Source organism: Erithacus rubecula (assembly GCF_903797595.1).
Source record: "Erithacus rubecula genome assembly, chromosome: 9".
Taxonomy (NCBI): domain Eukaryota; kingdom Metazoa; phylum Chordata; class Aves; order Passeriformes; family Muscicapidae; genus Erithacus; species Erithacus rubecula.
In genome coordinates, this window is record NC_136660.1 from 31,013,208 (window position 1) to 31,030,769 (window position 17,562).

Here is a 17,562-nt window from a genome sequence, read left to right on the forward strand (position 1 = left end):
ATGGGATGTAATGAAAACAATACTAACCAACAGCAGGCCTGTTTCTGGCTGACCTCTCTTTCTCCTCATCAGGTGAGCAGAAACAGTAGAAATGCAATATAATGACCCCAGCAGACAGGACTGTGGGCTGTCGTGTCCCTAAGACATTTACAACTCCATTAAGATTCACTAAAACCAACCAAGGAAACCAGCTCAACAGGCCTCTTGATTTCAATTCATCCTTCTTTTCTGTTTTATAAAGTGTGTGATTCAAAGGATTGAAGGGAGTCCTTCTGGCAGATGCATCTGAGGGGAGACAGTGGTAAAGCAGAACAAGCTCAACAAAGGTCTGCAGGTGAGGTTCACTTAGGGTATATTACAAAAAAATGGACATGAATTTACTTTTGATTCCTGACTTAACCCTATTTATGATCTGCTTTTTTGTACAAACAGCAGGGAAACCAATCTACAGTTTCAAATGGAGAACTAAAATGCAAACATTTATCACACCAGGTCTCTCTGCTGAAGAATTTATCAGAAAACCTGCTATGAAATTGTTGCTTCACCCTGCAATATGTTAAAGTCTGCGTGATCAAGCAATTACCTATTAGCAATAAATAAATAAAATTGGGAGGTCTGAGGTAAAGAAACACATATATTCACCAATCTGGTTCCAAAGGTAACTCTGGGGCTGCACATATAGTTAAGATAATTTATAATAAGGGCATATCCTGGTTTTGACTGGCATACAGTTACTTTTTCTCCCTAGTAACACAAATTATGGAGGAAATGAAAACTTTACCACTCCTATGTAATCCTTCTGTAAAGATCAGGTAATCATAAAAAATATTGCAAAATATATCAGACATAGCATGGGCCAGGCTGACCTTGGGGCCCCCCCTCTTTTACCAGTGCAGAGTATAAAATCTAATGCTCAGTTTTACTGGGATCTCTTGATCAGATGGGTGCCATCAGGGACTTGCTGTGGTTATTCCTCCTAAATGCAGCACTCCTGGATGCCATCTCACCTAACCTACACACAACATATTCTTCCCAAACAGGTAGGAAAAAGAGTGTCTTGCTTCACTGCACTGGGTTGATACCTGGCACTCACAGGCCAGTCTAATCAACCCTTTGCAAAGATTAGAAGACAGACTGAAATTATATAACATCATGTTGTCTTATTAGAAATATGAATCAATCAAAATCACAATGAAATATTTTTTTTTGTTGAAGCGAATTTAGTGTGATGAAATTATCATTGTTTTGCAGTGGTGTCTTCTAGCTAAGTTTGAACCAAATTTAAAAGAAATTCTGACTGAAAGACTGAAAAGACACTGTTTTTATAAATCCATGGTTTTCAGTATGGAATTATGAGGCATTATAGTCTCTTTGGCTGCAATGCATGTTTGCATTATAATACTTCAAAGTCCACCTTGCAAATGCACACTTGCATTTAATTTAATGGGAGTGTAACAGAAAGACACATTTGCTGTATTGTAGGGCATCAGGAAGCCTCAGGTTTGTGCATTTTACTAACTTGGGGCTTTCAGTCATGTGGAATAAAAACTTGGAGACTGTAACAACCCAGCCTGCACATATGCAAATACAAAACAGTTTCCTCAGAAACCAATATTTAGTATTGCTAAGGACTTTCTGAACACTATCAGTATTTTTTAATAGAGCTAAAACAACAAAAAACTACAACTAAAAAAAAAAGGTATGACACTCACACCTCTTTCACAGAAGATATCTGAAGTCTTATGCTCCTGCTAGGAATTTCTTCTGACTCAGACACCTCTTTGTTCACTGTTTTTTGCAGCTATAAATAAGTAAACAATGCCTATTATATCCCTGGGAAAATTTGTGATAGGGAGTGAATTGCTGATTTTGCCAACTGCTTTCAAAAAGACAGTTCAAAATGATTGAATTATACAAGCAGAAAACAGAGAAATGAAAACTAATCCAAGGAAATCCGAATAAGAGACATTTAAACCAAGGAAATCATAGAACAAAGAAAACAAAAGGGTTTGATATCTGTCCCACTGTATAAAGTCACTTTCTATATATCTGGGAATTATCAAGTACTTTATTTGTGCTGCTCAGATACAAAAAGCTTGAAGAAGATCATTGACCCTGATTAAGCATGTCACTGATTTCGTTTTACATTAAAATCAAGAATATATTTATGGAAGTTTTCTTTGTTCTTGTTTTCCGTTTTTTTCCACTTGTTTAATTTTACAGAAAAACCTGTGTTTAAAAAAACTGAAAGTACTGTGGTATTTCAAATTGGAAGCACATATTTAAGGGAGTTCCACAAATATTCTGTATTACTCAAATTTTGAGTAATTAATTTATTTGGTTAACAGTAAGGCTTCAATACTTGGTTTATGCATCTCCCAGTAAATCCTGTCCATTCCTAGCGAACACTTATTAAGAAATGCCAATAAAAAATTCAAAGTCCAGGAAAAGTAGATCATACTGAAGCCAAGTGTGGCAGAGTAAATGATTTGAAACTTGTAGAACAAGGCCCTAGAAAGGGAAGATGGCAGCAACACACGCAGCACTGGGAGAAACCTGGCCATCCTACTTCATCCAACAGGACCTCACTTGCTTCTTTCTCTTCCTCCACTGCAGATGACAGAGATGCCACAAACATACCCAGCTTCACTGGCTCTGTTACTCCAGGTGAGTCTGAATTTCTCCTGGATTTTCTGGCTGCCGGTTGTTCTAGAAACAATGAGTGCTTCAGAATGTGGGGTTCGGTTATTTCCGTGGGAGATGAGAACCTGGGCAAAGCAGCAAAACCCAGGCATAGTTGGGAGATTTAGTGGCCTGAGAGTCATTGAGTGCTGTCCAGGCTTTGGCAAGCGAAGATTCACTATTACTGGAGCCTCTTGCCAAGGTTTCCATACCTCCTTCTTTGGCAGATGCCACCATCAGCCTGGTGAACGGCAGCAACCGCTGCGAGGGCCGCGTGGAGATTTCCCACTCTGGGGGCCGGGGCACCGTCTGTGATGACAGGTGGGACCTGAGCGATGCCCAGGTGGTGTGCAGGCAGCTGGGATGTGGCTCTGCTGTTGCTGCAACCTCAAGCGCCTCCTTTGGAGAAGGCACTGGCAGCATCTACCTGGACGAGGTCCGCTGTTCAGGCAGGGAGTCCTCCCTCTTCCAGTGCAGCCACCAAGGTTGGGGCGTCCACAACTGTGGCCACAGAGAAGATGCTGGTGTTGTGTGCTCAGGTACCACTCATTTGACTGCCTGCGTGCAGATTGACATTCTGAAAAGGACCCCTACTGAATGCAATTTGGTGTGTGTTGTGGATGAGTGTGGGAATAGGGCACTGGAATGTTGCCTCAAAAGATCAGCCTGCTAACACCTCCAGGTTCTCCATTGCCCATATGCCAAGGTGGCAGCAACACACGCAGCACTGGGAGAAACCTGGCCATCCTACTTCATCCAACAGGCCCTCACTTGCTTCTTTCTCTTCCTCTCTTGCAGATGCCACTGATGCCACAAACATGCCCAGCCTCACTGATTCTACTCCTCCAGGTGAGTCAGAATTTCTCCTGGATTTTCTGACCTCTGCTTTCTGCAGAAACAATTAGTGCCTCAGACTCTGGGGTTTAGTCTTCACCAGAGGGGAGCAGACCCTTGGAAAATCACTGCAGAATGCAGCTGAGATTGGGAATTGTAGTAGTTCGAAATTCACAGAGAATTGCCAGGGCCCTGGCAAGAGAAGACACCAGTAAGTAGTCTTCGTTTGCTGAAATTTGGAGTGTGTTGGAGAAGATTGTGGAATTATGTTTTTGGTTAGACCCTCAAGACAAGACCACCATGCTGGGAGGTCCAAGTTCTCCATATCCCATGTTACAGTGAGAATCCTGGCCATGCTCCATCATCGACAGAGACCTCATGTGCTTTCTTATTTTTGCTCCTACAGATGCCACAACCACTGATGATGTCAGCATAGTGACGACTGCCTTTTCAGGTGAGTCTGAATTTCTTCTAGATCTTCTGGCTGTGGGTTATTCTAGAAACAATGAGTGCTTCAGAATGTGAGGTTTGGTTGTTTCCGTGGGAGACGAGAACCCGGGCAACGCTGTTTAACCCAGGGATAATTGGGAGATTTAATAGCCTGAAAGTCATCGATTGCTGTCTGGGACTTCACAAGCGATGGTTCCCTTTTGCTGGAGCCTCTTGCCAAGGTTTCCATACCTCCTTCTTTGGCAGATGCCACCATCAGCCTGGTGAACGGCAGCAACCGCTGCGAGGGCCGCGTGGAGATTTCCCACTCTGGGGGCCGGGGCACCGTCTGTGATGACAGGTGGGACCTGAGCGATGCCCAGGTGGTGTGCAGGCAGCTGGGATGTGGCTCTGCTGTTGCTGCAACCTCCGATGCCTCCTTTGGAGAAGGCACTGGCAGCATCTACCTGGACGAGGTCCGCTGTTCAGGCAGGGAGTCCTCCCTCTTCCAGTGTGGCCACCGAGGCTGGGGCGTCCACAACTGTGGCCACAGAGAAGATGCTGGTGTTGTGTGCTCAGGTACCACTCATTTGACTACCTGCGTGCAGATTGACATTCTGAAAAGGTCCCTTATTGAATGCAATTTGGTGTGTGTTGGGGATGAGTGTGGGAATAGGGCATTGGAATGTTGCCTCAAAAGATCAGCCTGCTAACACCTCCAGGTTCTCCATTGCCCATATGCCAAGGTGGCAGCAACACACGCAGCACTGGGAGAAACCTGGCCATCCTACTTCATCCAACAGGCACTCACTTACTTCTTTCTTTTCCTCTCCTGCAGATGCCACTGATGCCACAAACATGCTCAGCCTCACTAATTCTACTACTCCAGGTGAGTCAGAATTTCTCCTGGGCTTTCTTACCTCTGCTTTCTGCAGAAACAATTAGTTCTACAGACTTTGGGGATTTGTCTTCACCAAAGGGGAACTGACCCTTGGAAAATCACTGCAGAATGCAGCTGAGACTGGGAATTGTAGTAGCTCAAAATTCACAGAGAATTGCCAGGGCCCTTGCAAGAGAAGACACCTGTAAGTAGTCTTAGTTTCCTGGAATTTGGAGTGTCTTGGAGATGACTGTGGGATTATGTTTTTGGTTGGTCCCACAAGACAAGACCACCATGCTGAGAAGCCCAAGTTCTCCATATCCCATCTTACAGTGAGTATCCTGCACATGCTCCATCATCGACAGAGACCTCATGTGCTTCCTTATCTTTTGTTCCTACAGATGCCACAACCACTGATAATCTCAGTGTAACGATCACTAATTTTTCAGGTAGGTCTGAATTTCTTCAGGATATTCTGGCTACTGGTTATTCTAGAAACAATGAGTGCTTCAGAATGAGGGGTTTGGTTAGTTCCGTGGGAGACGAGAACCCAGGGAAAGCAGCTTAACCCAGGGATAATCGGGAGATTTGGTGGCCTGAAAGTCATCGATTGCTGTCCAGGACTTCACAAGCGATGGTTCCTTTTTGCTGGAGCCTCTTGCCAAGGCTTCCATACCTCCTTCTTTGGCAGATGCCACCATCAGCCTGGTGAACGGCAGCAACCGCTGCGAGGGCCGCGTGGAGATTTCCCACTCTGGGGGCCGGGGCACCGTCTGTGACGACAGGTGGGACCTGAGCGATGCCCAGGTGGTGTGCAGGCAGCTGGGATGTGGCTCTGCTGTTGCTGCAACCTCCGATGCCTCCTTTGGAGAAGGCACTGGCAGCATCTACCTGGACGAGGTCCGCTGTTCAGGCAGGGAGTCCTCCCTCTTCCAGTGCAGGCACGGAGGCTGGGTCATCCACAACTGTGGCCACAAAGAAGATGCTGGTGTTGTGTGTTCAGGTACCACTCATTTGACTACCTGCGTGCAGATTGACATTCTGAAAATGTCCTCTGCTTGCTGGAATTCCATGTCTGTTGGGGATGAGTGTGGGATTATGTTTTGTGTGGATCTTTGTAGCTGTCTGGGGACAGGATTTATTCCAGCCTCGAGAGCAGCTACTCACCGGCAGAGATGAGACTTAGGGACCTGCTATCGATCTTCCAAAGATAACTGTATTTCTCCAAAGGGAATCTATGCACGAAGTCCAATTACATGATACAACAAAGGGGTTTTATAGTTTTCTAGAGGATTGAGATTCTAAGCAATAAAAACTACAAATTACAAAGTAATTAATTACCTTTAAATTCTAAGTAAGAAAAAACCAATCACTTAATGAGTTTAAGAACCAATAGAAATCCTAAGAGATAACAGAAGTTTTGATGGGGGGTGGGTCATGCTTTAAGGAATTTCTTTGTCTAAGGAATCAGGTCCCAGGGGCCCTGTTTGGGTCAAGTAACATTTTCCACAGATCTTACCATGCAAAACCATCCTGCTATCACCCCCCGACTCTCCTTTGCCCATGTGCCAAGGTGGAAGCAACATGGCCAGCACTGGGAGAAAGCCAGTCATGCACCTTCATCCAACTGGCCTCACCTGCCTCTTTCGTTTCCTCCCCTACAGGTGTCACAACCACACCTGCAGCCAGCACCAACACCACTGCCTTTCCAGGTGAGTCTGAATTTTTCCTGACTTTTCTGGTTGCCGCATTCTGCAAAAACAATTAGAGCTTCAGAATTTTCGTGTTGATTTCCTCCATAGAGTGGAGAAGTTAAGAAAAGCAGTTTAACCTGGCCAAGACTGGCAGTGAAGGTGGCCTGAAAGTCATAGAATGATGCCAAGGCCTTGACAAGTGAAGGGGCATTTGTGCTGGAGCCTCTTGCCAAGGTTTCCATACCTCCTTCTTTGGCAGATGCCACCATCAGCCTGGTGAACGGCAGCAACCGCTGCGAGGGCCGCGTGGAGATTTCCCACTCTGGGGGCCGGGGCACCGTCTGTGACGACAGCTGGGACCTGAGTGATGCCCAGGTGGTGTGCAGGCAGCTGGGATGTGGCTCTGCTGTTGCTGCAACCTCAAGCGCCTCCTTTGGAGAAGGCACTGGCAGCATCTACCTGGACGAGGTCCGCTGTTCAGGCAGGGAGTCCTCCCTCTTCCAGTGCAGCCACCAAGGTTGGGGCATCCACAACTGTGGCCACAGAGAAGATGCTGGTGTTGTGTGCTCAGGTATCAATCCTTTGATTGCCTGCGACCTGACTGAGATTTGGAAACTTTCCCCTATTAAATGGAATTTGTGTGTGTTGGAGATGAGTTTGGCATTATGGTTTTGGTCAATCCTACAATTGAAAACCATTCTGCTGGTAGCTCCAGGTTCTCCATTGCCCATATGCCAAGGTGGCAACAACACACGCAGCACTGGGAGAAACCTGGCCATCCTACTTCATCCAACAGGCCCTCACTTGCTTCTTTCTCTTCCTCTCTTGCAGATGCCACTGATGCCACAAACATGCCCAGCCTCACTGATTCTACTCCTCCAGGTGAGTCAGAATTTCTCCTCGGCTTTCTTACCTCTGCTTTCTGCAGAAACAATTAGTGCCTCAGACTCTGGGGTTTAGTCTTCTATGAAGGGTGGCAGACTCTTGGAAAAGCACAGCAGAATGCAGCTGAGACTGGGAGTTGTAGTAGCTCAAAATTCACAGAGAATTGCCGGGGCCCTGGCAAGAGAAGACACCAGTAAGTAGTCTTAGTTTCCTGGAATTTGGAGTGTCTTGGAGATGACTGTGGGATTATGTTTTTGATTGGTTACACAAGAAAAAACCACCATGCTGAGAGGCCCAAGTTCTCCATATCCCATCTTACAGCGAGTATCCTGCACATGCTCCATCATCGACAGAGACCTCATGTGCTTCCTTATCTTTTGTTCCTACAGATGCCACAACCACTGATGATCTCAGCATAATGACCACTGCTTTTTCAGGTGGGTCTGAATTTCTCCTTGATTTTCTAGCTGTGGGTTATTCTAGAAAGAATGAGTGCTTCAGAATGAGGGGTTTGGTTAGTTCCATGGGAGACGAGAACCCAGGCAAAGTAGCTTAACCCAGGGAAAATTGGGAGATTTGGTGGCCTGAAAGTCATCGATTGCTGTCCAGGACTTCACAAGCGATGGTTCCCTTTTGCTGGAGCCTCTTGCCAAGGTTTCCATACCTCCTTCTTTGGCAGATGCCACCATCAGCCTGGTGAACGGCAGCAACCGCTGCGAGGGCCGCGTGGAGATTTCCCACTCTGGGGGCCGGGGCACCGTCTGTGACGACAGCTGGGACCTGAGTGATGCCCAGGTGGTGTGCAGGCAGCTGGGATGTGGCTCTGCTGTTGCTGCAACCTCAAGCGCCTCCTTTGGAGAAGGCACTGGCAGCATCTACCTGGACAATGTCCGCTGTTCAGGCAGGGAGTCCTCCCTCTTCCAGTGCAGCCACCAAGGTTGGGGCATCCACAACTGTGGCCACAGAGAAGATGCTGGTGTTGTGTGCTCAGGTATCACTCCTTTGATTGCCTGCGACCTGACTGAGATTTGGAAACTTTTCCCTATTAAATGGAATTTGGTGTGTGTTGGGGATGAGTGTGGGAATATGGCGTTGGAATGTTGCATCAAAAGATCAGCCTGCTAACACCTCCAGGTTCTCCATTGCCCATATGCCAAGGTGGCAGCAACACACGCAGCACTGGGAGAAACCTGGCCATCCTACTTCATCCAACAGGCCCTCACTTGCTTCTTTCTCTTCCTCTCCTGCAGATGCCACTGATGCCACAAACATGCCCAGCCTCACTGATTCTACTCCTGCAGGTGAGTCTGAATTTCTCCTGGACTTTCTGACCTCTGCTTTCTGCAGAAACAATTAGTGCCTCAGACTCTGGGGATTAGTCTTCACCAGAGGGGAGCAGACCCTTGGAAAATTACTGCAGAATGCAGCTGAGATTGGGAATTGTAGTAGTTCAAAATTCACAGAGAATTGCCAGGGCCCTGGCAAGAGAAGACACCAGTAAGTAGTCTTAGTTTGCTGAAATTTGGAGTGTGTTGGAGAAGATTGTGGAATTATGTTTTTGGTTAGACCCTCAAGACAAGACCACCATGCTGGGAGGTCCAAGTTCTCCATGTCCCATGTTACAGTGAGAATCCTGGCCATGCTCCATCATCGACAGAGACCTCATGTGCTTTCTTATTTTTGCTCCTACAGATGCCACAACCACTGATGATGTCAGCATAGTGACCACTGCTTTTTCAGGTGAGTCTGAATTTCTTCTGTATCTTCTGGCTGTGGGTTATTCTAGAAACAATGAGTGCTTCAGAATGTGAGGTTTGGTTGTTTCCGTGGGAGACGAGAACCCGGGCAACGCTGTTTAACCCAGGGATAATTGGGAGATTTAATAGCCTGAAAGTCATCGATTGCTGTCTGGGACTTCACAAGCGATGGTTCCCTTTTGCTGGAGCCTCTTGCCAAGGTTTCCATACCTCCTTCTTTGGCAGATGCCACCATCAGCCTGGTGAACGGCAGCAACCGCTGCGAGGGCCGCGTGGAGATTTCCCACTCTGGGGGCCGGGGCACCGTCTGTGATGACAGCTGGGACCTGAGCGATGCCCAGGTGGTGTGCAGGCAGCTGGGATGTGGCTCTGCTGTTGCTGCAACCTCCAATGCCTCCTTTGGAGAAGGCACTGGCAGCATCTACCTGGACAAGGTCAGCTGTTCAGGCAGGGAGTCCTCCCTCTTCCAGTGCAGCTACCGAGGCTGGGGCATCCACAACTGTGGCCATAGAGAAGATGCTGGTGTTGTGTGCTCAGGTACCACTCATTTGACTACCTGCGTGCAGATTGACATTCTGAAAATGTCCTCTGCTTGCTGGAATTCCATGTCTGTTGGGGATGAGTGTGGGATTATGTTTTGTGTGTATCTTTGTAGCAGTCTGGGGACAGGATTTATTCCAGCCTCGAGAGCAGCTACTCACCGGCAGAGATGAGATTTAGGGACCTGCTATCGATGTTCCAAAGATAACTGTATTTCTCCAAAGGGAATCTATGCACGAAGTCCGATTACATGATACAACAAAGGGGTTTTATAGTTTTCTAGAGGATTGAGATTCTAAGCAATTAAAAACTACAAATTACAAAGTAATTAATTACCTTTAAATTCTAAGTAAGAAAAAACCAATCACTTAATGAGTTTAAGAACCAATAGAAATCCTAAGAGATAACAGAAGTTTTGATGAGGAGGAGGTGGGGGCATGCTTTAAGGAATTTCTTTGTCTAAGGAATCAGGTCCCAGGGGCCCTGTTTGGGGCAAGTAACATCTTCTACAGAACTTACTATGCAAAACCATCCTGTTATCACCCCCCGACTCTCCTTTGCCCATGTGCCAAGGTGGAAGCAACATGGCCAGCACTGGGAGAAAGCCAGTCATGCACCTTCATCCAACTGGCCTCACCTGCCTCTTTCGTTTCCTCCCCTACAGGTGTCACAACCACACCTGCAGCCAGCCCCAACACCACTGCCTTTCCAGGTGAGTCTGAATTTTTCCTGACTTTTCTGGTTGCCGTATTCTGCAAAAACGATTAGAGCTTCAGAATTTTCGTGTTGATTTCCTCCATAGAGTGGAGAAGTTAAGAAAAGCAGTTTAACCTGGCCAAGACTGGCAGTGAAGGTGGCCTGAAAGTCATAGAATGATGCCAAGGCCTTGACAAGTGAAGGGGCATTTGTGCTGGAGCCTCTTGCCAAGGTTTCCATACCTCCTTCTTTGGCAGATGCCACCATCAGCCTGGTGAACGGCAGCAACCGCTGCGAGGGCCGCGTGGAGATTTCCCACTCTGGGGGCCGGGGCACCGTCTGTGACGACAGCTGGGACCTGAGCGATGCCCAGGTGGTGTGCAGGCAGCTGGGATGTGGCTCTGCTGTTGCTGCAACCTCAAGCGCCTCCTTTGGAGAAGGCACTGGCAGCATCTACCTGGACGAGGTCCGCTGTTCAGGCAGGGAGTCCTCCCTCTTCCAGTGCAGCCACCAAGGTTGGGGCATCCACAACTGTGGCCACAGAGAAGATGCTGGTGTTGTGTGCTCAGGTACCACTCATTTGACTGCCGGCGTGTGGATTGATATTTGGAAACTCTCCTCTGTTTGCTGGAATTCCATGTGTGTTGGGGATGAGTGTGGGGTTATGGTTTTAGTTGATCCCACCAAGAAAGGCCATCCTGCTGACACCCACAGGCTCTCCATTGCCATTGTGCCAAGGTGGCAGCAGCATGCCTAGCACTGGGAGAAAGCCAGTAACGCACCTTCATCCCACAGGCCTCACCTGCCTCTTTCCTTTCCTCCCCTACAGCTGCCACAACCACACCTGCACCCAGACCTAACGTGACTGCTTCGCCCGGTGAGTCTGAATTTCTCCTTGGTTTTCTGGCTGGTGTTTTCTCTAGAAATAATTAGTGATTCATATTTTGGTGTTTAGTCTTCTCTAAGGCTGAGGAGAGCCTGAGAAGATCACACTACAATGTATTTGAATCTGAGAGTTGTGGGACAGTGAAAGTCATAGAGTGATGCTAAGGTCCTGTCAATGAATGCTTCGTTCTCGTGGTTTGTATTGACTGGAGTTCAGTCACATGTTTGGGATGAGTGCAGGGTTATATCTTTGTTTGATCCCACCGTGTGAGAGCATTCTGCTGAGACACCCCAGGCTCTGTTTTGCTCAAATGGCAGGGTAGCACCAACATCCCCAGGTGTGGTAGAAAGCCTTGCCATGCTCCCTCACCCTCCAGTGCCTCAACTGCATCCTGTTCTTGGTCACATACAGCTCCCACAAGCGTGGCCCTTGTTAAAAATCCTCCTGCTTTAGATGTTTGTATATTTTTCCCCATTTCTCTGATCCATTACTCTGGTAGTAAAATAATTACTGTCTTGCAGGTGTGATCTGTTTATTTGCATAGTATAATATATTGGGAAATATCCTTACTCTGTTTAATTCTTTATATGCTACACACTGGTCTTTTGTGCTTGAATGATTCTATTGCTGGAAGTGGATTTCAGAGTATGCTGATTACATGGGAGATTTTATTTTGTTTATTCTCTGATTTTATGGTATCTAGGCCACCGTTTTTTACTTTATTTCATATCTGCATGCCTGAAGCCCACAAAGTTAATAACTGCCAGCATGGGTCATAATTCTGTGAAGAGTTCATCACTCTTGTATCCTAACTGACAGAAGTACAATCATTATGCTTTTTTGAGATTTAACCTTGTGTGGCCACAGTTTCTGTATATAGAACAGATTTTTATTTGAGCAAAGTAAATGAAAATTAATCACTTCTATCCCTTATTATATTTTTTTTCTTTTCTTTTTCAGTTCAAAAAATTATTTGTGGTGATACACTTTTAAAGTCCTCTGGAACATTTCAGAGTCCTTCTTGGAATTCTTCAGATAAAGCAGATTGTTTATGGCAAATACACATAACAAACAATTTCCGCATTGTGCTCACATTTGATAACATTCAGTAAGTAAAACACTTTCTGCTTGGGCAATAAGAAAATTCCAAATCTCAGTTGCATCCACACTTCCTGGGCTTATTTCCCATCCTATAAGTGCATGATAAATATACATAGGAAATGTGTACATGCAGAATCATATTATATTATTTGTCCAGCATTGAAACCCCAAAGTTTAGCAAATACATTTTTCATATATTCTCATTTCTTTCTCAGGTTGCAAGGTGGATGCCAGAATGAGTATATTGAGATCTATGATGGGCCACCCAAATCTTCTCCTCTACTTGGAAGAATTTGTTCTAACTCCCCTCACAAGTACACTTCATCTTCAAACTTCATGTCTGTCAGGTTTTACAGTGACTCCAGATATTCCAGTGGAAGCTTTCGGGTTCAGTATCAGTCCTTTATAGCAGACCAGAACACAAGTAAATTTCCATTCTATTTGTAATTCTGTTCTCTTAGTAATGTTTTCTTTGCTCAGAAGCTTTTATACACTGTGTTTTTTTACTATACAAGTATTTGTTGAAGGAATCTCACATAGAAGATATTCCTACTTGAACTGTGTGGCTGATTATTGATTGCTTACTTTCAGAAAATAACTATGTTTTTTTCTTTAAAAATATTTGATTTCTTTGTCTTTAGATGTTTTCTATGCTATTTTCTAAACTTGTATTTCTTTGTATCATGTCATAATTAATATATATTTTTGTACTTTTCTGGAAAAACTTTCACAGAGTTATAGAAATGTTGGTTACAAGGGACTTTTGGAGGTTTCCAAAGCCAACTATTCGAAACAGAACTACTGCCAACACCAGGTCAGATCCATTAAGAACTGGCCTAGTTGTGTGTCTAGAAATACTCAAAGGACAAAATATTTAAAGCTACTACTTGGGTGACCTGTTCCAATAGTGTCCTATTGCTTACTCATATCCAAGTCTCAATAAAATGTAAAAACAAGTGATTCAGCTTATGAATTCTCTTCTCCAAATGGTAGCAGCGATCTCATTTATTGGACTTGCAATATGGAAGCATTATCAAGTAGCTGAAATCATTAATAATTCATTTTTTTTCCCCCTAGCCCTTCTGTGCTTGCCAACCCACATGCGTGCAGTGGTAGACAGACATTATCTCAAGTCCAAGGGCTACTCACTGGAGAGCATCAGACTGGCAGACCCTCAATGTCGACCAATAATTACATCAACTGAGCTTATATTCAACATTTCATACAGTGACTGTGGTACACGTAGACAGGTTGGTGTCAAGACATTTGGGAGAGCTCTGGGCATGGGAATTGAATAGACATTTGGAAAATTGTCTTGGATTGCAAAGGGTGTTGTAGGCCACAAGAATGCAAAACACAGAAAAGGAGCATGAATGTCTGAAGGCTGAGATTGGTTAAATATTTTTGCTTATCCTTCCCAGGGTACCTATATCCTTCCATGTGCCTATTTCAGAATGATATTCTAAAGAGCAAAAGTAGAGGGGAGAGTTAAGTGAGCAATCCCATCCTGGATGCTTGAGATTTTTCAGTGTGGCACATCCTTTCTGATTGCTAGAACCTGGCACATACAGAAGTTGGCAATATTCACAGTATTTACAGTGAACATGACCACATGTGGTAATTTAACTATATTAATGTATCAAAACAGAGCAACAACGAAACAATCACCTACTCCAACGTGATAAAAATGTCTGCTCCTGGTGGAGTCATCAAGAGGAAGAAGGACCTTCACTTGCACATCAGCTGCAAAATGCTGCAGGACACCTGGGTTCAAACCATGTACATTGCTGATGATGCCATCGATGTCAATGAAACCCAGTATGGCAGATACGACGTGAGCCTGATGTTCTACAACTCCTCATCTTTCCAGTGGCCAGTGCATGACTTCCCATACTATGTTGACATGGATCAGAATTTGTATCTCCAAGCTTCTCTTCACAGCTCTGACCAAAATCTGAAGTTGTTTGTGGACACGTGTGTGGCATCGCCTAATTCTAGTGATTTTAGAACACTGGTCTATGAATTGACCAGAAGTGGGTAAGAACTTTGTTTAAAATTACTTTAAAACTGTTTCTATGTGTAGTTCTAAAAGAACCTAATTTGTGAAATGAGGTGATTTAGGACCAGTGTACATTGGTTGTAATTCTCAGCACAAATGTTCTTATAAGAACAACTTTTTGGCAAAGCCTGAATAAAATTCAGAATGACAACCAAATGTCATTCAGAAGTTGAGGTCAAGCACTGAGATTTCACTCAAGGAGGCAGTGAGGAAGTTGAGGTCTTACTTTGTTTCTGAGATAGATGTATGAAAGAGAGAGATTTACCCAGCTCTACATTTCTGTACATCATGAGTTTTACAGCATCAGAACTGGAATACAAAATTGTCTGCTCAAAACGAAGAGAAATCCCTTAGCCTTTTCTTATTATTCTAGAAACATAAGCCACTTTTCCTAATTTTGTACCAAAGTGCATTGAAGCATTTAAGAGAATGCTTATTTAAAAAAAAAAAAAAAAATAAAAAAAATAAAAAGTGTATTAAAGTTAGTTTTATTCTTCCAGAGCAGAAAGGGGAAATTTCTCTTTCTGCATCAACTTTTAGGGGCCTCTTTTCAAACAGTTAATTCTGTTTGCAAATGCATAACAGGCTCTCACCTGAAACACAGAAACCAGCAGAACCACTAGCCCTTTTCCAGCTATTCAAGTTTACACAGAACTTGCCAAGCTATGAAATTTCTGTGCTGTTTGCATTTAATAATTTCTCTTCTTGCTAAAAGCATATTTTTTTCCCCAAGTCTTTTGATTTCTCTTTTACTTCCTGATTTTCTATTTAACCCTGAAACTTATTGCAAAGAGAGGGCGTAATAGTGCTTCTACTCAAGTGAAGCTGTGAGCTAATAGCTGATGTGTTGATTTTCTGTCTTTGCAGGTGTGCTGTTGATTCCACCTACTCCCTTTACTCCCCGCCGCGCAGCGATGTCGCTCGGTTTGGGTTTAACGCTTTCTCCTTCGTCAACCGATTCCCGGCGGTTTTCCTGAAGTGTGAGCTGCTGGTCTGCAGGTACCAGGACTACTCCTCCCGCTGCTACCAGGGCTGTGCCAAGAGGTTCAAGAGGAGTGCAGGTTCTTCCCATAAACAAATGAATGTTGTTATTGGACCTGTGCAGCTTCGGGAAGCTCATGCTGAGAACAGGAACGTTGGTAAGTTTAAATATCTTTAATAACGTAAGACTCTGTGTGTTACTCTGTGTGTGTTTGCATTTCAGTTCAGACTCTGAAATGTGCCTTTGCTGGTTTATTTACAATTCTGCTATAATTCTTGTGGGGAATTATTGCTCTTTCCCTTCTGTCATAGTTTAGATTCATTCTTTGTTTTGCACATATCAAGTAGCAATTGATTCAGTTCTATGGGAGGAGGCATGAGATGTAATAATTTCCCTGCTGGATTTATATTAATTTTCCAAAGATGTCTGTGCCTTACTTGCATGTCTGTTATTTATTTACAATCAATCTCTAGGTCCTCTTGGAAATGCTGTTTCTCAGCACCCTGTAGCTGCTGCTTCCACTACCAGAAAGCAACATCTTAAGGTCTTTGAGTATAATCATTACAGACTCTCAACTTCTCTTTAATTCCTTGCCAAAATCTTTACTTGTTTTGCATGACCACAGAATTATTTGTGAAATAATGTACAGTTTCTGATCAGATCCAGATTAGAGCTTTTTAACTCAAATTCTCTTTGCCTAATCATCTTTGCAATAAACTAGCTCGGAGGGGGAAAAAAAAAGTAAGTTTTTCTCTGACCTTTTTTTTATGCACAGAGCTGGCCATCCAGGCAAAAGAGGAGACTCTGAACTCAGTGCCTGCTGCCAGCTTCCAAGCTCCTCTGGCTGTGACCACCGTGGTGGTGGTAGCTCTTCTTCTCACAGTGGGAGGATTTATTTGGAAGCAGAAACTGCAGGAGGCCATCCCATACCTGAAACTGTGAGAGGCAGCTCCAGGCATGGAAGTGGAAGGATACTTTCACCAGCCACCTGCTTTGTTGTTTGGGTTTGCAGTCAGTGTGAAGGGCAGCTCTTACTTGACTATTCCACCATCCAGACCATGTTTGAAGAACCGAGATGACACCTGATGTTACCATGAACTGAATTTATAAAGCAATCTGATTTTAAAACCTAAGGTGTAAAGAAGGATTGGTTCTTTCATCTCAGCATCCAAATAAGAATCTTCAGTACTGGACATTTCAAAGTTTTTCTGCTGAACTCCTCATTGGGTGTCTGTGTGAGAAGACTGAAATAGATGACTTGAGAAACAAGAGCTGACTTATTTGGCCCTTGCTGATATGCAGATGAAACACCTGTGTAGCACCATAAGATACACTGGGAAGAAGTACAAGAAAAATGTTTCTTTGCAGTAAAACATCTCAATAGTGAGCCATAAGCAAATACACTCAGGGGCTGCATGTGAGGAATTACTGCTCTACAGCATTCCTGTCTTTGGGCTAATATGGTTCTTCCCAAATTCCTATTTCTCTCAGTAAATGTAGACCATTTATAAGATTTTGTATGGAGGATGAATATAATCCTGTTACGTAAATTTGTAATTAAAAAGCAGAAAAGAAAATGTTTTTTGAGCAATATCTTTTTTCGTGTACTTGCAAACACCCCACTGTGTGTGTGAACTCATGGCTAACACACTGTTGGGTTGGAAAATGTGGCTTCTGACAAAGTGACTTTGCCAAGCAACGATTCCTGCTCTTGCTCTCACACATTTCTACACCTGGAATGGGTGGGAGGGAGAGAATGTACGTAAGTTCCCATAAGGAAGTGTCACCTGTCTCCTATCCCCATGCAAAAACAAGATTAAAAACAATAAAAAAGGAAGAATTTATTTGGATGAAGCTACTTAATACAGGTGGAAAGGTCACTGGTATTGATTGAGAAATTCCCTTCTTGAGACTTTCCTGTTTTCCAGCCAGCTGTGAAAGAAGTAAGTTCATTTTGAACTGAGCAGTATCAGATGTATAAAGTGAGCCAAAGTAGTGACGTGTGAGGAAGGTGAGCTGTGCTCTTGTGCTCTGACCTGACAAGGAAGACAAGGGCAGCTCTGATGGGAACCAGCCCCAGCCCCACAGCCTGCCCCATTTGTTCCTTCAAGCTGCCTTCTCCCCATGATTCCAGGCA

At 44.4% G+C, this 17,562-nt stretch overlaps 1 protein-coding gene across 1 annotated transcript; it reads left to right on the forward strand.

Moving 5' to 3' along the window:
- Positions 1 to 279: 279 nt before the first annotated feature.
- On the forward strand, positions 280 to 17,216 carry DMBT1 (deleted in malignant brain tumors 1; the record flags this gene model as incomplete). Its single annotated transcript, XM_079313098.1, has 26 exons — positions 280 to 334; positions 2,617 to 2,667; positions 2,910 to 3,221; positions 3,481 to 3,531; positions 3,923 to 3,970; positions 4,213 to 4,524; positions 4,784 to 4,834; positions 5,227 to 5,274; positions 5,517 to 5,828; positions 6,490 to 6,537; positions 6,779 to 7,036; positions 7,351 to 7,401; positions 7,794 to 7,841; positions 8,084 to 8,395; positions 8,655 to 8,705; positions 9,097 to 9,144; positions 9,387 to 9,698; positions 10,366 to 10,413; positions 10,655 to 10,966; positions 11,227 to 11,274; positions 12,244 to 12,391; positions 12,600 to 12,808; positions 13,462 to 13,634; positions 14,033 to 14,421; positions 15,311 to 15,582; positions 16,201 to 17,216. The coding sequence occupies 26 exons, from the start codon at positions 280 to 282 to the stop codon at positions 16,365 to 16,367; spliced, it is 4,134 nt and encodes a 1,377-aa protein (XP_079169224.1). The 3' UTR covers positions 16,368 to 17,216.
- Between the last annotated feature and the right edge of the window lie 346 nt (positions 17,217 to 17,562).